We start from the raw sequence: 24,173 nt of genomic DNA, 5'->3' as shown, positions 1-24,173 counted from the left end.
AGATAGCATATTCAAAAGCAGAGACATTATTTTGCCAACAAAGGTCCGTCTAGTCAAGGCTATGTTTTTTCCAGTGGTCATGTATGGATGTGAGAGTTGGACTGTGAAGAAAGCTGAGCGCTGAAGAATTGATGCTTTTGAACTGTGGTGTTGGAGAAGACTCTTGAGAGTCCCTTGGACTGTAGGGAGATCCAACTAGTCCATTGTGAAAGAGATCAGCCTTGGGATTTCTTTGGAAGGAATGATGCTAAAGCTGGAACTCCAGTACTTTGGCCACCTCAGGCAAAGAGTAGACTCATTGGAAAAGACTGTGATGCTGGGAGGGATTGGGGGCAGGAGGAGAAGGGGACAACAGATGCTGAGATGGCTGGATGGCATCACTGACTCGATGGACACGAGTCTGAGTGAACTCCGGGAGTTGGTGATGGACAGGGAGGCCTGGCGTGCTGCGATTCATGGGGTCGCAAAGAGTCGGACACGACTAAGCGACAGAACTGAACTGAACTGAACTGACCTGAATATTAATGTGGTTTACAATGTCTGCATCTATCAGTCATTTAAACTTTAAGTGAGATATAAACCTAAGCTGGTATGATGAGCAAGGTGAACTAAATAGGAAAGTAGTAAGGAATGGAATGAGGGAAGCTGATTTTTTTGTGCTTTGTCTTATCCTTTTGCTTTTAAAATACAAATGTTCCCTCAGCCTTCTCACTCTGTATAAAGAAGCAGGGTCTCTATAAGGGAACTTTATTCTTTCTCTTGGGCAAACAGGAGCAGGTGTGCTCTGAATACCCGCATGTCTTCACAATAACAGAGGGTGATGTGTGATAATGCTTCAGTAAATGAGTTATTTAAGAAAAATCAAATGGGCTGGGAAGATCCACTGGAGAAGGGATAGGCTACCCACTCCAGTATTCTTGGGTTTCCCTGATGGTTCAGCTGTAAAAGAATTTGCCTGCAATATGGGAGACCTGGGTTTGATTCCTGGGCTGGGAAGATCTCGTGGAGAAGGGAACAGCTACCCATTACAGTATTCTGGCCTGGAGAATTCCATGGACTGTATACTCCACAAGGTCGCAAAGAGTCAGACACGACTGAGTGACTTTCACTTTCACCTAAAAAAAGATGGAGAGCCAGAGTAATGGAGATAAAAGATCGGTCGCATTTTGGTATATGTTGCATGTGCAATTTCTACATCTCTTGGGCTTCCCTGATAGCTCAGTTGGTAAATAATCTGCCTGCAATGCAGGAGACCCTGGTTCGATTCCGCTGGAGAAGCGATAGGCTACCCACTCCAGTATTCTTGGGCTTCCCTTGTAGCTCAGCTGGTAAAGAATCCACCTGAAATGTGGGATACCTGGGTTCAATCCCTAAGTTGGGAAGATCCGCTGGAGAAGGGAAAGGTTACCCACTCCAGTATTCTGGCCTGGAGAATTCCATGGACGGGGTAGTCCATGGGGTCGCAAATAGTTGGACACGACTGAGTGACTTTCACTTCACTCTGTATCTCTGTACAAAATAATATCAAGCTCACTTTTCTCCCAAACCCATGTTTTTAAATTTGAAGATAGCTTTTAAAAATCAATAGTGGTTACTTTGGAAGGTTCTTGACAGATGAGAGCACAAGGGAGTGTTCTGCGGTGATGGGAATATTCTAAGTCTGCATCTCGGTGCATGTTAAACAGGTGGGTATAGATGTGAAAAAGGTATCACGCTGTAACTTATGATTTGTGTATTTTTACTGTGTTTAACATATACTTCAGTGAAAAAGGGAAAAAACTAAGTAAAACCCAAGTCTGTGTTTTAGGCCTGCAGATGTGCCGTAAACTAGACACCAAAAATTATAGGCTCTGGGGTCCATGAAAGAACTGATTAGATCTTTCTAATCGCTTCCCATTTGCTCAGATGATGACATGATTTAGCAAAGCAGGGAGCTGTTAACTTGCCTCCTTGTTATTGACACCCATTGGGTTCCCATACAAAACCTATCTAGAAAGGGAAATAGGAAAACAAATAAGGAAGGAGGGAAATATACACAGTTCTCAGCTGAGACTGAGATTCAGATTCCCAGCTGAGACTGAAATTCAGAGAGTTTCATGCTCTTTGGGAATTTCACTCAGTGGGGCTTTTCCATGGTGTTAATAGTTTTGACCCCAAGAACTCTGTAGGATTGTTACATCTGCCACAAAGCCAGAAATATCCTGTCTGAAGCTCTTTTCCCTAAATAAGTGTGAAAAGTTCATAAAAGAATCCAATTAAGCAAACCTATGATTAAGAATATTAAAATCGGGTCACTTCCAATAGCAAACAAAATAACACTGAATTCCTTGTTGCATGTTTTAAAACTATTCATTTCTGCTATTATTAGTTTTTAATTTCTCAAAAGTAAACTTTTCAAAATCATAATGAAATTTCCAGGTTTTCTGGTTTTGATTCAATTAGACTATGCACATGCCCTCTGATTATTTTTATATGATGGACATATTTTTGTTTGATGAAAATATTTCCTCTGTAAAAAATGAAAAAAAATAGATGCTTACTGTGTTAATAACAATTTTAAACTCACAGATCCTTTTGAAATTCCCCTCCCTTAATAAAGTGTCAATTTTTAAAAAATTTCTGATTACCAGAGATTTTCATTTTGATTCTTTTACTCTTTCTTAATGTTAAAGAGTTCATGGCATTGATCTCAATAAAATAAAACCTCAAAAAAACAAAGTCTTTATGTTAGGAAGAAATTTAAATATATTTAACTATATTTATATTGATATCTGTAAATGAACTCCACAACTGACAAAAATCATTTTTCCTGTCTAAAATGTCATTTTAACTTGGATATTTAGAACTCAAAACTATTGCTTTTCCTTTAGAAACGTAGTATTTATGTTCTCAGAATAGCTCACAGAGGTAGGTAACTTATTTAGCAATGAAGGTGAAATACTGTATGTTTGTGGCAAAATTTTAACAATAATAATATAATTATAGTAATAGCAAAACATTACTGAATAAAAGATAATTTAATAATTTCACCTTTTAGCTATTGTTTGAGGAAAAGCATGCTTAATAACATAAAATTGATCATCTTCAAATAGACTATACTTGTCAATATAGATAAAACAGAATGAATAAAGACTTAAAAAAATAGTATGAATCATCTCACCAACCAAAAATAACTACTCTTAATATAGTGCTGTGTTCACTTCTAATACTGAAAACATTTTTGCATGATTGGGAGTACACTGTACTGTTTTTGTATCTTGCTTTTCCCTGTCATTGTTGTATTTTAATGATTTTGAAGATTGTCAGCATGGATTCTTTGTCTAATCTCACTTCAAATCCCAACTCTTTTATTTTTTTAAAAAATATAAATTTATTTATTTTAATTAGAGGCTAATTACTTTACAATATTGTATTGGTTTTGCCAGACATCAACATGAGTCCGCCACAGGTATACACGTGTTCCCCATCCTGAACCCCCCTCCCTCCTCCCTCCCCGTACCATCCCTAGGGTCGTCCCAGTGCACCAGCCCCGAGCACCCTGTATCATGCATTGAACCTGGACTGGTGACTCGTTTCATATATGATATTATACATGTTTCAATGCCATTCTCCCAAATCATCCCACCCTCGCCCTCTCCCACAGAGTCTAAAAGACTGTTCTATACATCTGTGTCTCTTTTGCTGTCCTGCATACAGGGTTATTGTTACCATCTTTCTAAATTCCATATATATGCGATAGTTTGCAGCACTGTTTATAATAGCTAGGACATGGAAGCAACCTAGATGTCCATCAGCAGATGAATGGATAAGAAAGCTGTGGTACATATACACAATGGGGTATTACTCAGCCATTAAAAAGAATACATTTGAATCAGTTCTAATGAGGTGGATGAAACTGGAGCCAAATCTTTTCTTTCTTTAAAATAACTGGGCCACACTTTTATTATTATTATTATTTTGTTTTGGATTGAATAGGTATAACACAAAGCTGAGAAAGGAAAGCAAAGGGAATCAGGAAGGGAGAGCATGACAGACAGGAAGAGTTCAGGTAACAGTGCAAGAGTCAGAGGGGTCTAAGGATAGAAAAGATATTTGAGAGAAAACGAACAGAAACTTGGAAAAGTGAACTTCAGAATAACATGGATTCTAGCATTAGAGCAAAACGGCAATAAGCATCATTTGATTCTACCCCATCATTTGATAGTGAAGTGAAAGTCACTCAGTTCAGTTCAGTTCAGTAGCTCAGTCGTGTCCGACTCTTTGCGACCCCATGAATCGCAGCACGCCAGGCCTCCCTGTCCATCACCAACTCCTGGAGTTCACTCAGACTCACGTCCATCGAGTCAGTGATGCCATCCAGCCATCTCATCCTCTGTCATCTCCTTTTCCTCCTGCCCCCAATCCTTCCCAGCATCAGAATCTTTTCCAATGAGTCAAATCTTCGCATGAGGTGGCCAAAGTACTGGAGTTTCAGCTTTAGCATCATTCCTTCCAAAGAAATCCCAGGGCTGATCTCCTTCAGAATGGACTGGTTGGATCTCCCTGCAGTCCAAGGGACTCTCAAGAGTCTTCTCGAACACCACAGTTCAAAAGCATCAATTCTTCAGCACTCAGCCTTCTTCACAGTCCAACTCTCACATCCATACATGACCACAGGAAAAACCATAGCCTTGACTAGACGGACCTTTGTTGGCAAAGTAATGTCTCTGCTTTTGAATATGCTATCTAGGTTGGTCATAACTTTTCTTCCAAGGAGTAAGCTCTTTTAATTTTATGGCTTCAGTCACCATCTGCAGTGATTTTGGAGCCCCCCAAAATAAAGTCTGACACTGTTTCCACTGTTTTCCCATCTATTTCCATGAAGTGATGGGACCAGATGCCATGATCTTCGTTTTCTGAATGTTGAGCTTTAAGCCAACTTTTTCACTCTCCACTTTCACTTTCATCAAGAGGCTTTTTAGCTCCTCTTCACTTTCTGCCATAAGGGTGGTGTCATCTGCATATCTGAGGTTATTGATATTTCTCCCGGCAATCTTGATTCCAGCTTGTGCTTCTTCCAGCCCAGTGTTTCTCATGATGTACTCTGCATAGAACTTAAATAAGCAGGGTGACAATATACAGCCTTGACGTACTCCTTTTCCTGTTTGGAACCAGTCTGTTGTTCCATGTCCAGTTCTAACTGTTGCTTCCTGGCCCGCATACAGATTTCTCAAGAGGCAGGTCAGGTGGTCTGGTATTCCCATCTCTTGAAGAATTTTCCACAGTTGATTGTGATCCACACAGTCAAAGGCTTTGGCATAGTCAATAAAGCAGAAATAGATATTTTTCTGGAACTCTCTTGCTTTTTCCATGATCCAGCAGATATTGGCAATTTGATCTCTGGATCCTCTGCCTTTTCTAAAACCAGCTTGAACATCTGGAAGTTCACGGTTCACGTATTGCTGAAGCCTGGCTTGGAGAATTTTGAGCATTTCTTTACTAGCATGTGAGATGAGTGCAATTGTGCGGTAGTTTGAGCATTCTTTGGCATTGCCTTTGTTTGGGATTGGAATGAAAACTGACCTTTTCCAGTCCTGTGGCCACTGCTGAGTTTTCCAAATTTGCTGGCATATTGAGTGCACCACTTTCACAGCATCATCTTTCAGGATTTGAAATAGCTCAACTGTAATTCTATCACCTTCACTAGCTTCGTTCGTAGTGATGCTTCCTAAGGCCCACTTGACATTCCAGGATGTCTGGCTCTAGGTGAGTGAAGTCACTCAGTTGTGTCCAATTCTTTGTGACTCCATGGCCTATACAATCCATGGAATTTTCTAGGCCAGGATATTAGAGTGGGTAGCACTTCCCTTGTACAGGGGATCTTCCCAATCCAGGGATTGAACCCAGGTCTCTCGCATTGCAGGTGGATTCTTAAGGATGCATGTTTATTGAGTTTAATGTCTTTCTTTGGGGACAGAGACATTTGGAGGCAGTTCTTGAAAGGGAACATAGATCTGCTGATTCTCAACCTTAATTTCCTTCTTCTAATCTCTGAGGTTTAAAAAAACTGAAGAGTAAGAGGTGTGCGGCATTTCCTCGAGGACTAAGAAAGGAAATAGTGGAAGAGATGGTGACTTAATCGATATCCTGATAAAAGACTTGATCAGAGGTGGCTGGACCCTGGAAAGTTAAGGAAAGGGAAACATAGCAGTCCCTGAAGGATGCAGAGAAGTGAATACTATGTACAAGCTACGATCCTGACATGGCTTTTTAGATCCAGAACTACCCGCTCCAGATTTGTGAAAATTCTAGAATGAATGCTAGAATATACAATTGACCTGTCCATGTAGTTAGCAAATGAAAAGATAGTGAAGTATTTGCCCATTTGATGGAAGGAGAAACAATACTTGCCACAACCAATTATGCTTATTACATCATTTTTTGCCCTTGAAGCAAAGCCCACATGTCCAACTTCAAAGCATGATAAATTTTACATCTTTTGGACATCAGTGTGCACAACAGCCCACTTTCCTGTTAGATTGTTTCTCAATGCTCTTCTTTCTTTATTTATTTAATTACCTAAATTATGTATTTATTTATATAACTTTAAAGTTTTAGTATTGTAATTGGGGTATAGACAATTAACAATGTGATGGTAGTTCCAGGTGAACAGCAAAGGGACTCAGCCATACACATACATTTAGCCATTCTCTACCCAAACCCCTCCCATCCAGGCTGGCACATAATATTGAGCAGAGTTCTGTGTGCTATATAATAGGTCTTTGTTGGTTATCCAGTTTTAATACAGCAGTGTGTACATGACCTTCACAAAATCCTTAACTATCCTTTCCCCCCAGAAACCTCTTGATTCTAGAATAAACTTGAGACCAGTGCTACTGAGAAGGTGACAGTCAGAGACTGGAAGATGGGAATGGAGAGTAAGAGGTTACAGCAAAATTATATAGTATTTTAAAAATTTACCAATGACTACTGTTCATTTGAAAATTAGAAATGATTGTCCTGAGTGAGAGCTGAGATTTCATCATCTGTATCAGTGTTACTCTGCTTAATACCAAATATATTTTTGGTTTGCTTCTCAAGAATCAGATCTCACAAATTAAAAACTTGTTTTCAATTTTCTTTCCTTTGCTAAGGCTCACCTTGACCTTATCCTGTCCCATGGACTTGAAGAATTTTCCAATGGATGTCCAGACTTGTACAATGCAGCTGGAGAGTTGTAAGTCATTACTACTGAAATAACCACCTGCTTGTTTTAAGCAATGACCTGGTTCTTTTCAGTGTGTCATTAAAGAGAAAAAAACCCATAAGAGTCCATCTATACCTATTTAACAACTCCCGAGGTCCTAAGGGAAGGACAAGTAAAAGTGTGTGTACATGACTTATACCCGAGAGCACAAAGACCATTTTTCAAAGTAAAAAGCCAAATAACTTGCCCTTCCTCAAAAAACAAGCCTGATTTAGTAAGCTTTTCTTTGAAATGAAAATGTCTCCTGGGAAAATTAAGATAATTAGTCATTTAACCTCTATAATGAATCACTCTCTAGTCAGAAAATTGTATTTCCTTCTATCTTGTGCTTGTATAGACCTTCACTTCAAAGGAATTTTAGCAGGAAGGGATAATTGATTTGAGGACAAGATACAGGGGCCTTAGTCAGAGGAGGATGTAAAAATGAGGGGCATTGAGACGACATGGAATAAGGGGATCTCCCTTAGATGGGCAATGGACATACAAAGACAAGGTGAAGGAAATAGAGAAATGCTACTACTTTGTGCCCTTTATGTCCTGGCTCTGATGCTACTGAAATCTTTAACATGTGCCATAAGTTGCTGATGCCTCCAAGGTAACGGAATTTTCAGTCAGCTGACATGAAATTTTTTTCTGGCTTGCTCTGCCAGTTGCTCTGTTTGTAAAATGCAGAGAATAGTAAGTGTAACTGACCTACAGGGATGTTAGGAGATTTAATGAGGCAGGGGCAAGAAAATACTTTTAACTTCTTGGTTTAGAAAAATAATAAATGTAAAAAGACACATCAACTATTATTTAAAAAGAGGCAGTGACAGGGATTTCTTCTGATCATTTAAAATCATTGTAGATTTCCCTTGAAACTTCCTACAAAAATAAACAAAATAATGAAACATCTTTGTTTGAAGAGGTTGTCAGGGATAAAATGAAAATTTCTGATTTACAATAGGCTTTATGCATTCATTTTTCCCCATTGCCCCTTCTCTTCAGAAGATAGTTAAGAAAAACTTTTTCTTACATAATGATTCCTTCTTTGTGTCTTCTGTACTGCTCCAAATTCTCCCCTGCCTCAACCTAATACTTAGTTTTTCTATAAAGCAACAACCATAGCTATCATCTGAAGTTCTTCCAAGGCTTAATCATGTCCGACTCTTTGCAACCCCTTGGTCTATACAGTCCATGGAATTCTCCAGGCCAGAATACTGGAGTGGGTAGCCATTTCTTTCTCCAGGGGATCTTACAAGCCAGGGATCGTACCCAGGTCTCCCACATTGCAGGCAGATTCTTTAACAGCTGAGCTACTAGGGAAGCCCCTTTCAAGGCTTAAAAACTCCAATTAGTAAACGTGCTTGGTGCTTGCAGGATCTAGAAGTAATGAAATCAAAGAAGCAGTGATGTGTTTACCACTAACTTTGACTGTGAAGGGTGGGAAGTGGCCTTTACTTTTCTACCCTCATATTATATCCTCCTTCCCCACATTTTTTCCTCTTCTATATGACCCCAAGCTGCAGCTTCCAAGTGGCTGACAAGGACTATTACTGTAGCGGTCAGCAAGAAAAGGGTGTTTGGCAAGCCTCTAGTATTTGGTAGATATATCCAAGAATTCCTCATACAGTACTGATGTGGAAGAGATAGGGTTGACCACTCTCTTTGTGGACCATCAATGCTTGTACAAAGCCCTCTTTGTGACTCCTTGCTTGTTTTTAATTTCTGACTTTGAATGGAAAAGGTGGTCCAAAGAAAGAGGAAAGTAGATTCCAATTAACTTTGCAGTTGATTTCTGGGTAGCTTTGGTGAGTCATTACCTTTCAGTAAACAAGAATAAGATCTATAACATTAATAAACATGCTGAGGTTACTGGCTAGCCAAAACCTCACATAATAACCCTTGTCTGCCTCACTCTCCTTTTAGAGTTTATATCACACATAAAGAAGAGGGGAGAGAACTGATGTCTGAAAAAAGAGTAGCCTTCATTTCCAGGGTGCAAAAAGATCCAGGAGTACTTGACATAACAACCTAGTTAGCAGGAGCTTGGAGACTAAGAGCCGACTTTAGTTTACTAAACTGATAATAATCTTACTTCGAATGGTTCAAGAGTCATGTAACAATATGACTATATAACAGAGAATCTGTTTTACTTCATATTCAGCATTGTGATGAGTTGGTCCCTTTAGCAAGAAACTAGCACAATGAATATGCTTAATTTGCATATTCTACAACTTTCTCTTAGGTTATCTACCTACAGCTTTTCCCACTTGCTAAAGTAATTGAGGATTGACCATAAGGACTTGAACATAAACTTTCTGAAAACAAAGGTAATAGACCCAAAGAGAGGAGCCAAGTTTGTAATGGAAATATTTTAAGCAGGGCTGTGATGAATCCATCCTCATTTTTTAAAAAATGCTTTTCATTTGAAATACTGAGACTGGTACCATGAATTACATTGTTTTATTGGATAACCACAGACACAGCTCTTTCAAGTAAAGACAATTTTCAAAGCATTTCTGTTTGTTTACTTGTTTGTTCTTCAGAAGACTTAGTGGATAAAGAAGGCAAAGGAAAAACGGACTTTATAGATTTCATTCTCTCATTATACAGAAAAAAATCATTCAGAAATAGCTTGTTGTCTTCAATTTCTTTGGCTCCAGTGACATGTAGTTGTCATGATGATCACAGCTCTTTTATTAAAAAATGCTCTTGAATTGACCGATCATGTCTGCTTTAGATGACCCCCTTGATTGTTTCTTTACCTGGCTAGACTTTAAAGCTTTCTTGAAAAGATGCATTCAGTTTTTCACTATGATTTGTTTGCTCCAGTTGGGTACACAATGAATGACCTGATATTTGAGTGGTTAAGTGATGGTCCAGTTCAAGTTGCTGAAGGACTGACCCTGCCTCAGTTTATTTTGAAAGAAGAGAAGGAACTCGGCTACTGCACAAAGCATTACAACACTGGTAAGTTTCCTTTCAGCTGCTAAACTCAAATGAGCTCCACCTGCAGCTTGGTATATATATCTTATCACCTTATTTTCTGCATATTTATCAAGAAAGTTAAGCTACAAAGAACTGCCCTGGGCTTGGCTCAAAATCCCTTCAACACATAAGATGCCTATACCCCTTGGAATGGATCAGAGAGCATGACAGGTAATTTTTCCAAAAGAGAAAGAGAAGGAAAGAGACTTGGGAATCTTGTGCTATTCTCTTGCTGACCATCAACTATCAAATGACTTTGAGGAACGATGTATGATACCTTGTAAGTGGTACAGGAAATGTATAAATTTTGGCCCATTCCCAGCATCCACTCTTGACATTGGCTCCTCAGATCAATTTGCACTTTCAGGACTTCCGTGGGCCAGTGGTTAAGAATTCACTTGCAATGCAGGGGTCAAGGGTTCGGTCCCTGGTCGGGGAACTAAGATCCCACATGCTGTGGAGCAACTAAGCCTGCACGCCACAACTACTGAGCCTGTATGCTCTGGAACCCGTGTGCCACAACTAGAGAGACCATGCGCCACAACAAAAGATCCCACATGACACAACGAAGATCCTGCTTGCCACAATAAAGACCTGAGGCAGCCAAATAAATTAATAAATCGATTTTAAATTTGCACTCTGCCTTAGTGGAAGAGAGAAATTATAGGTCTTTGCAAACCCAGAAATACAGCTGTTGTACTCTCCAGTCTTAAACAGCGTGCATGAAAATCAGTTGGTGGGAAGTCAGCTGGCTGTAAAAGTCATGCGTTGTCACTAGTGCTGACAGACACATGGTGCAAGGGGAGAATCTGAGGTAGTAGCAACAAGTGGGCATCTGTTGTTACCAGGAAGATTATGCCTGCCCAGTAAAGTCGACAGCTTTTCCTGTGAATGTCCTGGTCTTTCATATCACACAAACTGATCAAGGAGAAGCAATTGAGACATGATGGTTTGTTCAGTGACTGCTCAGGGAGTCACTGCTGAGTAAATGGTCCATGAACATTTGTTCTAGAAGTCAACAATGCTTTCTATGAAATAACTAGAATCTGATTCTAAGGTCTTCTTCCTGACCAGGAAGAACCCAACCCTATCTCTTATCATTTGTGTGGGCTAAGCCAAATTACCTTCTGGGCTTCTAATGCCAAGCCAATTAAAAAGGAAGGGAAGTGGTAAGGGGCAGGAACATCTGTCTCTTAATAGTATGTTAAAAGTTGTAATGTCTGTACATGTACTCTATTTTAGAGGCAATGCAACACTGTAAACAAATTCTGAGAGAGATGGGACTACCAGACCACCTGACCTGCTTCTTGAGAAATCTGTATGCAGGTCAGGAAGCAACAGTTAGAACTGGACATGGAACAACAGACTGGTTCCAAATAGGAAAAGGAGTGCGTCAAGGCTGTATATTGTCACCCTGCTTATTTAACTTATATGCAGAGTACATCATGAGAAATGCTGGACTGGAAGAAACACAAGCTGGAATCAAGATTGCCAGGAGAAATATCAATAACCTCAGATATGCAGATGACACCACCCTTATGGCAGAAAGTGAAGAGAAACTAAAGAGCCTCTTGATGAAAGTGAAAGAGGCGAGTGACAAAGTTGGCTTAAAGCTCAACATTCAGAAAACGAAGGTCATGGCATCCGGTCCCATCACTTCATGGGAAATGGATGGGGAAACAGTGGAAACAGTGTCAGACTTTATTTTGGGGGGCTCTAAAATCACTGCAGATGGTGACTACAGCCATGAAATTAAAAGATGCTTACTCCTTGGAAGAAAAGTTATGACCAACCTAGATAGCATATTCAAAAGCAGAGACATTACTTTGCCGACTAAGGTCCGTCTAGTCAAGGCTATGGTTTTTCCAGTGGTCATGTATGGATATGAGAGTTGGACTGTGAAGAAAGCTGAGCACTGAAGAATTGATGCTTTTGAACTGTGGTGTTGGAGAAGACTCTTGAGAGTCCCTTGGACTGCAAGGAGATCCAACCAGTCCATTCTGAAGGAGATCAGCCCTGGGATTTCTTTGGAAGGAATGATGCTAAAGCTGAAACTCCAGTACTTTGGCCACTTCATGAGAAGAGTTGACTCATAGGAAAAGACTCTGATGCTGGGAGGGATTGAGGGCAGGAGAAGAAGGGGATGACAGAGGATGAGATGGCTGGATGGCATCACCGACTCGATGGACTTGAGTCTGAGTGAACTCCGGGAGTTGGTGATGGACAGGGAGTCCTGGTGTGCTGGGATTCATGGGGTTGCAAAGAGTCGGACACGACTGAGTGACTGAACTGAACTGAACTGAACTGAAACAGATTCTAGGTATATTCTAAATGTCCTCAAGTAATTACCCAGGAGATTATGAAATTTTTACAATGATCAGATTAAATTCACAGCTTCTAAAAATGTCCATTTTTCTCTTGCTATTGCTAACATGAAGACAGATATACAATTATCCAAATCCTTTAGGAGCCTCACATGAACTTCACTGCTTAGGAAGGCATAGTTTCAACTATTTCATATTATATGTTATGTATTAAATGCTATATAGTGTATGCTACACATTTATGCTGTAGGTTACATATTGTATGCTGTATATTACATACTATAATTCCCACAAAACATGAATAGTTTCTTTCCACTGAATAGTCTAGAAAACTCGGAAGCTCTGTCTAAACAATCACACTGCCAGAAGCACAGATTTGAAAACTAAATATGCCATATGGTTTTGAGCCAGTGACTCATTCTCACACTGTCATTTTCATTACTGGTTGAGTTGGAAAAGAGTTGAATTGGGTATGTAGAGTCAGTGTTTTGTGCAATCTTTCAAATCCATCTTTAATGTTCTTTTTTAATAAAAATAAAGTGGGAGGCTGGAATGGGAAAGATAATTTCAAACAGGCTTTTAAATCATCATTTCCTGTTTCCAGGAAAGTTTACCTGCATCGAGGTTAAGTTTCACCTGGAACGCCAGATGGGATATTATTTGATCCAGATGTACATCCCCAGTTTGTTGATAGTCATTTTGTCCTGGGTCTCTTTTTGGATAAACATGGATGCGGCCCCTGCCAGAGTTGCACTGGGCATAACGACAGTCTTAACAATGACCACCCAGAGTTCAGGCTCCAGGGCATCTCTGCCGAAGGTAAGAAATCTCAATTCACAACAAGTGACCTGAGAAGTTTGTCAAAGGTCTTACGGGCTGGAGAATTCTGTGAAGACAGAAATGTTTGCTCCTGTGCGGCACCTGGAGATGCAAGTACAGTAAGAAAATGGAAAGCTGAGTTTGAGAGCATTAAGAGTTCTTAGAACAAGGGGGGGATCTTTGCAATCAGATTAATTAGGGGAAAGGGGATTCAGGGTTGAGAGAGAAGAGGAATGAGCAGAGGCAGAAACATGGCTCAGGAATTCTCAGAAGCCCTTGAGTACTTTTGACCTCATGTTGTTTACGAGGCATGAAGCTTGCAGGAAGTGGAGTAAGATTGATACAACTTATGTTGTATTGTCAAGTATTTATTGGGCAGGCTATTGTGATTCATATACTCGGTGAAGTCATTCACTGTAATAAAAGATTGAATTTGTTCCTGTTTAGTCGCTGGGTTGCGTCTGACTCTTTTGTGAACCCATAGACTGTAATTAAGCTACTGCAAATTTACACAGAAAAGCCATATGCAGTGAGTGTACATAGGAAATGAACGTGCGGTATTAGGGTGCAGCAAATCAGATATCTGTTTGTTTGCTATGCCTTAATTTACCTTAATGGCTAATAACATTACTATTTTGAGTAACATAGTTACCTAGAGAATAACAGTGGAGTCACTGAAGATGGTAAAAATTCTGGCAACTGTGGCAGGTTTACAAAGAAGTATGGAGTGGATATTAGGGGCAAAAAGACATTTTGAAGTACCTTGAATAATATAATGGTTGCATAATTTATTTTTATGTAAGAGTGGCTGTCTGCACTTGTAAATATTGCTCAGGAAAATAATGATAAACATCCTACTTGTGAAATGCCCCAGAACCTCAGAATGTTCCTATGTATATTTCCCCCTTTCACTGAGTACATTGAGTCATTAGCCTCAATTTTCCAGACTGTGAGTTCAATTTAGTATGCAGTATACACTGTCTCATACTGGTTTAGCAGTTACTACAAAACCCAGTTCCAGAAAGTAACTGAGATGTAATCCTCTATCTTTGCAGGCTTGGGCTTATGTTTAGTTGTGCTGCAACTGACATGATAAGAAATGTTATATCATGTTCCACATTATCGCCTGTGTTGGAAGATAAGATGACATATGGAAGAGTTCTGTGGCTTTAATGGAGTTTTGTTGAATAGTGGGAAAACAGTTATACTAATTTTTCAAGTTTCATGCCCCCAAAGATAAATATTAAGATAATGTATGCTAATAGAGAAAGGAATAGATCTGTCTCTGATACTTTTTTACTTTATAGGATAACAAATAGTACAAAACACCTATGTCATATTTCTATTGGAATACAGATGTCAGAAATGGTAACAGCTTTTTTTTTTCCAGCTACATAATCACATATCAGTACTGCCTAACAGGAATTTTAATCCACTATATGCCTCCTCCCACACAGGTTCATTTGTTTATTTCCCATTATTTATTAGTTACTGCTGTCACTGTATGCCATGCCATTTAACCTTAGGACACACAAATATATCGCACAATTTAATAGATAGTTAAAGTATTGGTGGTACACTGCAAACAGATAATGTCAAAACATAAGATATTTAGCCTCCAACAACTCATTGATACAAAAAGAATAATCATTTACTTCAAAATGGGAGCTTGAGATTTTATAAATTTGTTATTCATTCTTATTAGCCATTGTGATTTTACATTATGGTCAAAACTATTGCTAAAAAGGAGATTAATCAAGATGGTAGTGTAGGAGGACATGGAAGTCACCTCTTGCCATGAATACATCAAAAATACATTTGCATGTGGAACAATATTCATTGAAAACTAAATGGAAACTAGCAGAAAGACTCTTGTACAAGCAAGGCTAAGAAAGATACATATGGAATCAAGTAGGAAGGGGAGAAAAATAAGTCAGGGCCCATGACCCTGGGAGGAGTCTCAGAGGAAAAGACAGATTACATGAACAAATACCAGCTTTGGGGAGTGAGCAGTGAAAACCACAGAATGGACGCCCCAGTCCAGGGGTCATACACAGAGTAGATGAGCCCTCTTGGCTGCTTGGAGGATACTGGGACCAACAGGAGGTCTGTAGGAAGCCTGGTCTCTGCTCCTGAGGAGTGCTTGTGCACTAGCTTGCCCCAGGGCAGGGCAGAGAAGATGGTTAGAGGACTGCTCCAGGGGCTATCACGTTTCCCACAACTGCTTGGTGTTTGCTCCAGCAAAGCTTACTACACGTCTCAGTGTGGTATGTGATCTAGGGCTGCCACAGCCAGGGAAAAAGCTAGGCCATGGGATAGAGAGATGACCTAGTCCTGGGGGAAAGCCTGGGTGACACAGCAGTAACTATTGTTGGCACATACTCAAGCACTGTATCAGAAGCAGCCCAGAACTCTAAGGGCGGCTACTCCACTACAGCTAACCCCGATACACAAAGAGAGTCCACACTGGCCCCTCCTGCCCTGCAGTGCAGCTCCACAAAAGGGCGGCAGTGTCACAGACTGGGGGACTGATCAGCAGTGAGAGACAAGCAGGACTTGGACCTGAGGCTGCATCTAAGCAGATAGAAATAAGTGCTGGCACCTGCACAGGCAGCACATTAGAAACAACTCAGACTTCTGTCTATGGCAAAAATGAGCTGAGAGGGGCCACATGGGCTTCCCTTCTTCTGCAATTTCCACTTCTGGGGCAAAAGTCCTAGTGCTGGGAAAGGGGAAAGCAGATATCTAAATGGAACAGAGCCAGCTCAGGTACAACCCACAGGGCTTCTACTCCAGCTACTTGGAGGCCAGTGCTGGCCACTGAGTAGAAGGAAAGTCCCAACTCACACCCAGCTACAGCTCCAGCTCCTCTGTCTCCAGCCTCACATCAACGTAATAGCTACCAACATAATAGCTACCAGCACAACCTGAGGAAAGTCCTTGCTTATGTCCATGTCAAATCTGCTCTCTCTCCAAACACATTAGGCACACACAGTCTGCATAGGGACGCTTCCATATATGACATCTCTTCCAGACTGGAATAGATAACTGTTTCACTTAAATTCATACAGGAAAACAAAGTTAAGGAAAATAATAAAGCATAGGACCTACTCTCAATCGAAACAGTAAGAGAAAAATCACTGAAAAAAACATAATTCAGGTCAGGTCAGTTCAGTTCAGCCATGTCCAACTTTTTGCAGCCCTGTGGACTGCAGCATGCCAGCCCTTCCTGTCCATCACCAACTCCCGGAGTTTACTCAAACTCATGTCCATTGAATCAGTGATGCCATCCAACCATCTCATCCTCTGTCATCCCCTTCTCCTGCCTTCAATCCTTCCCAGTATCAGGGACTTTTCAAATGAGTCAGTTCTTTGCATCAGGTCGCCAAAGTATTGGAGCTTCAGCTTCAGCATCAGTCCTTCCAATGAATATTCAGGACTGATTTCCTTTAGGATGGACTGGTTGGATCTCCTTGCAGTCCAAGGGACTCTCAAGAGTCTTCTCCAACACCACAGTTCAAAAGCATCAAAACTGTGTCACTCAGCCTTCTTCACAGTCCAACTCTCACATCCATACATGACTAATGGAAAAACCATAGCCTTGACTAGATGGACTTTTGTTGGCAAAGTAATGTCTCTGCTTTTTAATATGCTATCTAGGTTGGTCATAATCTTTCTTCCAAGGACCAAGCGTCTTTTAATTTCATGGCTGCAGTCACCATCTGCAGTGATTTTGGAGCCCCCTAAAATAAAATCTGTCATTGTTTCCACTGTTTCCCCATCTATTTTCCATGAAGTGATGGGACCATATGCCATGATCTTCATTTTTTGAATGTTGAGTTTTAAGCCAACTTTTTCACTCTCCTCTTTCCCTTTCATCAAGAGGCTCTTTAGTTCTTCACTTTCTGCCATAACAGTGGTGTCATCTGCATATCTGAGGTTATTGGTATTTCTCCCTGCCATCTTGATTCCAGCTTGTGCTTCATCCAGCCCATCTTTTCTCATGATGTACTCTGCATATAAGTTAAATAAGCAGGGTGACACAATACAGCCTTAATGTACTCCTTTCCCGATTTGGAACCAGTCTATTGTTCCATGTCTGGTTCTAACTGGTGCTTCCTGACATGCATACAGATTTCTCAAGAGGCAGGACAGGTGGTCTGGCATTCCCATCACTTTAAGAATTTTCCACAGTTTGTGGTGATCCACATAGTCAAAGGCTTTGGCATAGTCCATAAACCAGAAGTAGATGTTTTTCTGGAACTCTTCTGCTTTTTCAATAATCCAACAGATGTTGGCAATTTGATCTCTGGTTCTTTTGCCTTTTCTAAAACCAGCTTGAATATCTGGAAGTTCATGGTTCACGTGCTGTTGAAGCCTGGCTTGGAGAATTTTGAGCATTACTTTACTAGCATGTGAGATGAGTGCAATTGTGTTGTAGTTTGAGCATTCTTTGGCATTGCCTTTCTTTGAGATTGGAATGAAAACTGACCTTTTCGAGACCTGTGGCCACTGCTGAGTTTTCCAAATTTGCTGGCATATTGAGTGCAGCACTTTCACAGCATCATCTTTCAGGATTTGAAATAGCTCAACTGGAATGCCATCACCTCCACTAGCTTTGTTCATAGTGATGCTTTCTAAGGCCCACTTGACTTCACATTCCAGGATGTCTGGCTCTAGGTGAGTGATCACACCGTCGTGATTATCTGGGTCATGAAGATCTTTTTTGTATATTTCTTCTGTGTATTCTTGCCACTTCTTAATACCTTCTGCTTCTGTTAGGTCCATACCATTTCTGTCTTTATTGTGTCCATCTTTGCATGAAATGTTCCCTTGGTATCTCTAATTTTCTTGAAGAGATCTCTAGTCTTTCCCATTCTATTGTTTTCCTCTATTTCTTTGCACTGATCACTGAGGAAGGCTTTCTTATCTCTCCTTGTTATTCTTTGGAATTCTGCATTCAAATGGGTATATCTTTCCTTTTCTCCTTTGCTTTTCACTTCTCTTCTTTTCACAGCTATTTGTAAGGCTTCCTCAGACAGCCATTTTGCTTTTTTGCATTTCTTTTCCATGGGGATGGTCTTGATCCCTGTCTCCTGTACAATGTCATGAACCTCCATCCATAGTTCATCAGGCACTCTGTCCATCAGATCTAATCTCTTGAATCTATTTCTCACTTCCACTGTATAATCATAAGGGATTTGATTTAGGTCATATCTGCATGGTCTAGTGGTTTTCCCTACTTTCTTCAATTTAAGTCTGAATGTGGCAATAAGGAGTTCATGATCTGAGCCACAGTCAGCTCCAAGTCTTGTTTTTGCTGACTGTATAGAGCTGGAGATACTCTTTTAATAATTAAAATACATAATTATATAGAAATATATAATTGACCTGATAAAGAATGCAAAGCATTGCTAATAAGAATGTTAACTGAATTAAGGAAAACAATTGATAAATATAGTGAGAATGTTTATATGGAACAAAGAATATAAAAAAAGACTCAATCAGAAATAAAGAATTCAATAATGGAAAATAAACACACTAGAAGGAATGAAAAGCAGACTGACACAGAATACATAAGTGATCTGGAAAACAAAGTAATGGAAATCACATAAAAGAAAACAAATTTTTAAAAATGAGAACAGTTTATGAGATCTCTGGCTTAGCATTAATTGTACCAATATTCAAATTATAAGGGTCCCAGCAGGAGAAGAGGGTGAAGGAGACTGAAAATGTATTTGAGAAAATTATGGCTAAAGACCTCCCGAACTAGTGAAAAAGGAAAGAGATATCCAGGTACAGGAAGCACCGAGAGTTCCAAACAGTATAAAACCAGACAGATATATCATAATTAAAATGGCAAAACTTAAAGACAATTTTAAAGGCAGCAAGATAAAAACAGACTCATATACAGAGAAACTCCATAAGGCTATTAGCTGATTTTTCTGCAGAAATATTGGAGGTAAGAAGAGAGTTGTATGATATATTCAAAGTACTGAAATGGAAAAGCCTGCAACCTAGGATACACTACCCAGAAAGACTGCTATTAGCATCAAAGCATATATAAAACTCCTCAGAAAAGCAAAACCTAAAAGAGTTCATCAAAACTAAACCTACTGTAAAAGAAATGTAGAAATGTTAAAGGGTTTTCGCTTTGAGGGAGAAGGGAAAAAGTAAGAATCTATAGAAAATTGAAGTTCCAAAAAGGAAAGGAAAGGAAAATATAAGTAAGGATTGAGGATCTACCACTTAACTAAGCCAGTACAAATATTAAAAGACAAAAAAATGTAAAAGGAACTATAACTACAATAAAGAGTTAAACGGATAAACATGAAGATGTAAAATATGATATTAAGACACAAAATGTTGGGGAGAGGTGTAAAAAATGATCTTTTAAATGTGTTTGAACTAAAATGATTATCAGTTTAAAACAGGTAGATTTGGTTATAGGTCAACATATATGAACCCCATGAAAACCACAAACAAAAAACCTACAATAGAAACACAAAAACTAAAAAGAAAGAAACATAAGCATACTATTACCAAAGATAATCATCAAGCCACAAGGAAAGAAACAAAAAGAAATAACCAGAAAAAAACTATAAAAACAGCCAGAAAATAAGTAATAAAATGTCAATCAGTACATATCTATCAATAATTACTCTAAATGTTAAAGGACTAAATGTTTCAATAAAAGACATAGAGTGGCTGATTGTATTTTTTAAAAAAACAAGACCCATCTTTATGCTGCCTACAAAACTCAGTTCAGAACTAAAGACACACACAAGACTGAAAGAAAGGAAATGGAAAAAGACATTTCACATAAATGGAAATGACAAGAAAGGAGGCAGTAGTAATACTCATATCACACAAAATAGACTTTAAAACAAATGTATAACAAAAGACATAGAAAGACATTACACAATGATAAAGTGATCAATACAAGAATATATTACACACGTTAACAAATATGCATCCAATAAAGGAACATCTATGCATACAAAGAAATACTAACAGAAATAAAGGGAGAAATGGACAATCATACAATAAGAGTAGGGAACTTAAATGCCCCACTTACATCAATGAACAGATCATCCAGAGAGAAAATCAATAAGGCAACAGTGGTCTTAAATGACATGATAGACCAGTTAGATTGAATAGATATCTACAGGAAATTTCATGCCCAAACAGCAGGATACATACTGTTTTCAAGTGCACATGGACCTACTTTCAGAACAGATCACAAGCTAGGCCATAAAATAAGTCTCAACAAATTGAAAAGGACAGAAATCATTTCAAGCATCTTTTCTGACCACAATAGTGTGAAGTTGAAAATCTGTTACAGAAAGAAAAATGAGAAAAGAACAAACACGTGGAGACTAAACAACATGCTACTAAAAAACTAATGGGTCAACGAAGAAATCAAAGAGGAAATGAGAAAATAAAACAAATAAATGAAAAGGGAAGCACAACTTTCCACCACAACTTTACAAAATCTATGGGATGCAGCAAAAGCCGTTCTAAGAAATTTACACCAATACTGGCCTTCCTCCAGAAATAAGAAAAATCTCAAATGAAAAAACACAGCCTACCATGTAAAGGTATTAGAAAAAGAACAAAAAAGCCCAAATTCAGCAGAAGGAAGGAAATAATAAAGGTAAAAGGGGAAATAAAAATAGAGACCAAAAGAAAATATCAAAGAAAGTGAGAGCTGGTTTTTCAAAAAGATAAACAAACTTGATAAACTTTTAGCTTGTTTCACCAAGAAGAAAAGAGAGAGGACCCAAATAAATGACACAATAACTAAAAGAAAAGAAATAACGGACAATACCACACAGGTACAAAAATCATAAGACAATACTACCAACAGTATATGCCAACAAATAGTACAACCTCAAAGAAATGGACAAATTTCTAGAAGCATACACCTGCCAAGACTGAATCAAGGAGAAACAATTTGAAAAGACCAATAACTAGCAGAACCATTAAATTTGTAATTTTTTTAAAAACTAGCAAACAAAAGTCCAAGACTAGACGGTTTCACAGGAAAAATCTACCAAACATATAAAGAAGGGCTAATACCTATGCTTCTCAAACTATTCCCCAGAACTGAAGTGGACAGAACACTCCTAATTCAATCTCTGAAGCCACCATTACCTTTGGTACCAAAACCAGAAAAAGACACTGCAAAGTAAGAAAATTCCAGGCCAATATCACTGATGAACACAGATGCAAAAATCTTCAACAAAATATTAGCAAAATGAATCCAACAATATATAAAAAGGATTGGAGAAGGCAATGGAACCCCACTCCAGTACTCTCGCCTGGAAAATCCCAGGGATGGAGGAGCCTGGTAGGCTGCAGTCCATGGGGTCGCTGAGTCAGACACGACTGAGCTACTTCACTTTCACTTTTCACTTTCATGCATTGGAGAAGGAAATGGCAACCCACTCCAGTGTTCTTGCCTGGAGAATTCCAGGGATAGTGGGGCCTGGTGGGCTGCCGTCTATGGGGTCGCACAGAGTCGGACATGACTGATGTGACTTAGCAGCAGCAGCATAGCATGATCAAGTGGGATTTATTCCAGGGGCTTAAGGCTACTTTAATACTTGCAAACTAATCAATGTGATACACCACATTAGCAAAAGGAAGAATAAAAATCATATAATGATCTCAAATAGCATTTGAAAAAATTCAATATCCATTCATGATATTAATAAAAACTCTCATCAAGGTGGATATAGAAGGACTATATCTCAATATAATAAAAAACCATTTATGACAAACCCACAGCTAACTACATACCCAATGGTGAAAGGCTAAAAGCATTTCTTTTAAAATCAAAAATAACAACCTTCATTTATGATAAAAACCCTCCAGAAAGCAGGCATAGAAGGAACACACCTCAACATAATGAAAGCCATATATGATAAACCCACAGCAAACATTATCCTCAATGGTGAAAAATTGAAAGCATTTCCCCTAAAGTCAGGAACAAGACAAGGGTGCCCACTTTCACCGCTACTATTCAACACAGTTTTGGAAGTTTTAGTCACAGCAATAAGAGAAGAAAAAGAAATAAAGGGAATCCAGATTGCAAAAGAAGTAAAACTCTCACTGTTTGCAGATGACATGATCCTCTACATAGAAAACCCTAAAGACTCCACCAGAAAATGACTAGAGCTGATCAGTGAATATAGTAAAGTTGCAGGATATAAAATTAACACACAGAAATCCCTTGCATTCCTATACACTAACAATGAGAAAACAGAAAGAGAAATTAAGGAAACAATTCCATTCACCATTGCAATGAAAAGAATAAAATACTTAGGAGTAAATCTACCTAAAGAAACAAAAGACCTATATATAGAAAACTATAAAACATTTGTGAAAGAAATCAAAGAGGACACTAAGAGATGGAGAAATATACCGTGTTCATGGATCAGAAGAATCAATATAGCAAGGAGTATTCTACCCAAAGCAATCTATAGATTCAATGAAATCCTTATCAAGCTACCAATGGTATTTTTCACAGAGTTAGAACAAATAATTTCATAATTTGTATGGAAGTACAAAAAACCTCAAATAGCCAAAGCAATCTTGAGAAAGAAGAATGGAACTGGAGGAATCAAGCTGCCTGACTTCAGGCTCTACTACAAAGCTACAGTCATCAAGACAGTATGGTACTGGCACAAAGACAGAAATATAGATCAATGGAACAAAATAGAAAGCCCAGAGATAAATCCATGCACCTATGGACACCTTATCTTTGACAAAGGAGGCAAGAATATACAATGGAGAAAAGACAATCTCTTTAACAAGTGGTGCTGGGAAAACTGGCCAACCACTTGTAAAAGAATGAAACTAAAACACTTTCTAACACCATACACAAAAATAAACTCAAAATGGATTAAAGATCTAAATGTAAGACCAGAAACTATAAAACTCCTAGAGAAAACATGGGCAAAACACTCTCTTACATAAATCACAGCAGGATCCTCTATGACCCACCTTCCAGAGTAATGGAAATAAAAGCAAAAATAAACAAATGGGACCTAATTAAACTTAAAAGCTTTTGCACAATGAAGGAAACTATAAGCAAGGTGAAAAGACAGACTTCAGAATGGGAGAAAATAATAGCAAAGAAGCAACTGAAAAGGAATAATTTCAAAAATACACAAGCAGCTCATGCAGCTCAATTCCAGAAAAACAAATGACCCAATAAAAAAAAAATGGGCCAAAGAACTAAACAGACATTTCTCCAGAGAAGACATACAGATGGTTAACAAACACATGAAAAGATGTTCAACATCACTCATTATCAGAGAAATGTAAATCAAAACCACAATGAGGTACTATCTCATGCCAGTCAGAATGGCTGCTATCAAAAAGTCTATGAACAATAAATGCTGGAGAGAGTACAGAGAAAAGGGAACCCTCTTACACTGTTGGTGGGAATGCAAAATAGTACAGTCACTATAGAGAACAGTGTGGAGATTCCTTAAAAAACTGGAAATACAACTGCCATACGACCCAGCAATCCCACTGGGCATACACATCAAGGAAACCAGAACTGAAAGAGAGGCATGTACCCCAGTGTTCATCGCAGCACTGTTTACAATAGCCAATACATGGAAGCAACCTAGATGTCCATTGGCAGATGAGTGGATAAAAAAAAAACTGTGGTAAATATACACAATGGAGTATTACTCAGCTATTAAAAGGAATGCATGTGAATCAGTTCTAATGAGGTGGATGAAAGTGGAGCCTATTATACAGAGTGAAGTAAGCCAGAAAGAAAAGCACCATACACT

General features: G+C 38.9%; 1 protein-coding gene across 2 annotated transcripts in view; it reads left to right on the top strand.

Moving 5' to 3' along the window:
- GLRA2 (glycine receptor alpha 2) overlaps nucleotides 1-24,173 on the top strand; it is a 206,737-nt gene that overhangs the window by 66,421 nt on the left and 116,143 nt on the right. For both annotated transcript variants that reach the window (XM_068962485.1, XM_068962484.1), the window contains exons 5-7: nucleotides 7,134-7,216; nucleotides 10,061-10,198; nucleotides 13,145-13,359. In XM_068962485.1, the coding sequence (XP_068818586.1) occupies nucleotides 7,134-7,216; nucleotides 10,061-10,198; nucleotides 13,145-13,359 (436 nt within the window). The remainder of the gene's footprint in view (nucleotides 1-7,133; nucleotides 7,217-10,060; nucleotides 10,199-13,144; nucleotides 13,360-24,173) is intronic.

The sequence above is a fragment of the Capricornis sumatraensis genome, chromosome X (assembly GCF_032405125.1).
Source record: "Capricornis sumatraensis isolate serow.1 chromosome X, serow.2, whole genome shotgun sequence".
Taxonomy (NCBI): Eukaryota; Metazoa; Chordata; class Mammalia; order Artiodactyla; family Bovidae; genus Capricornis; species Capricornis sumatraensis.
This window is presented reverse-complemented; position numbering and strand designations above follow the sequence as displayed.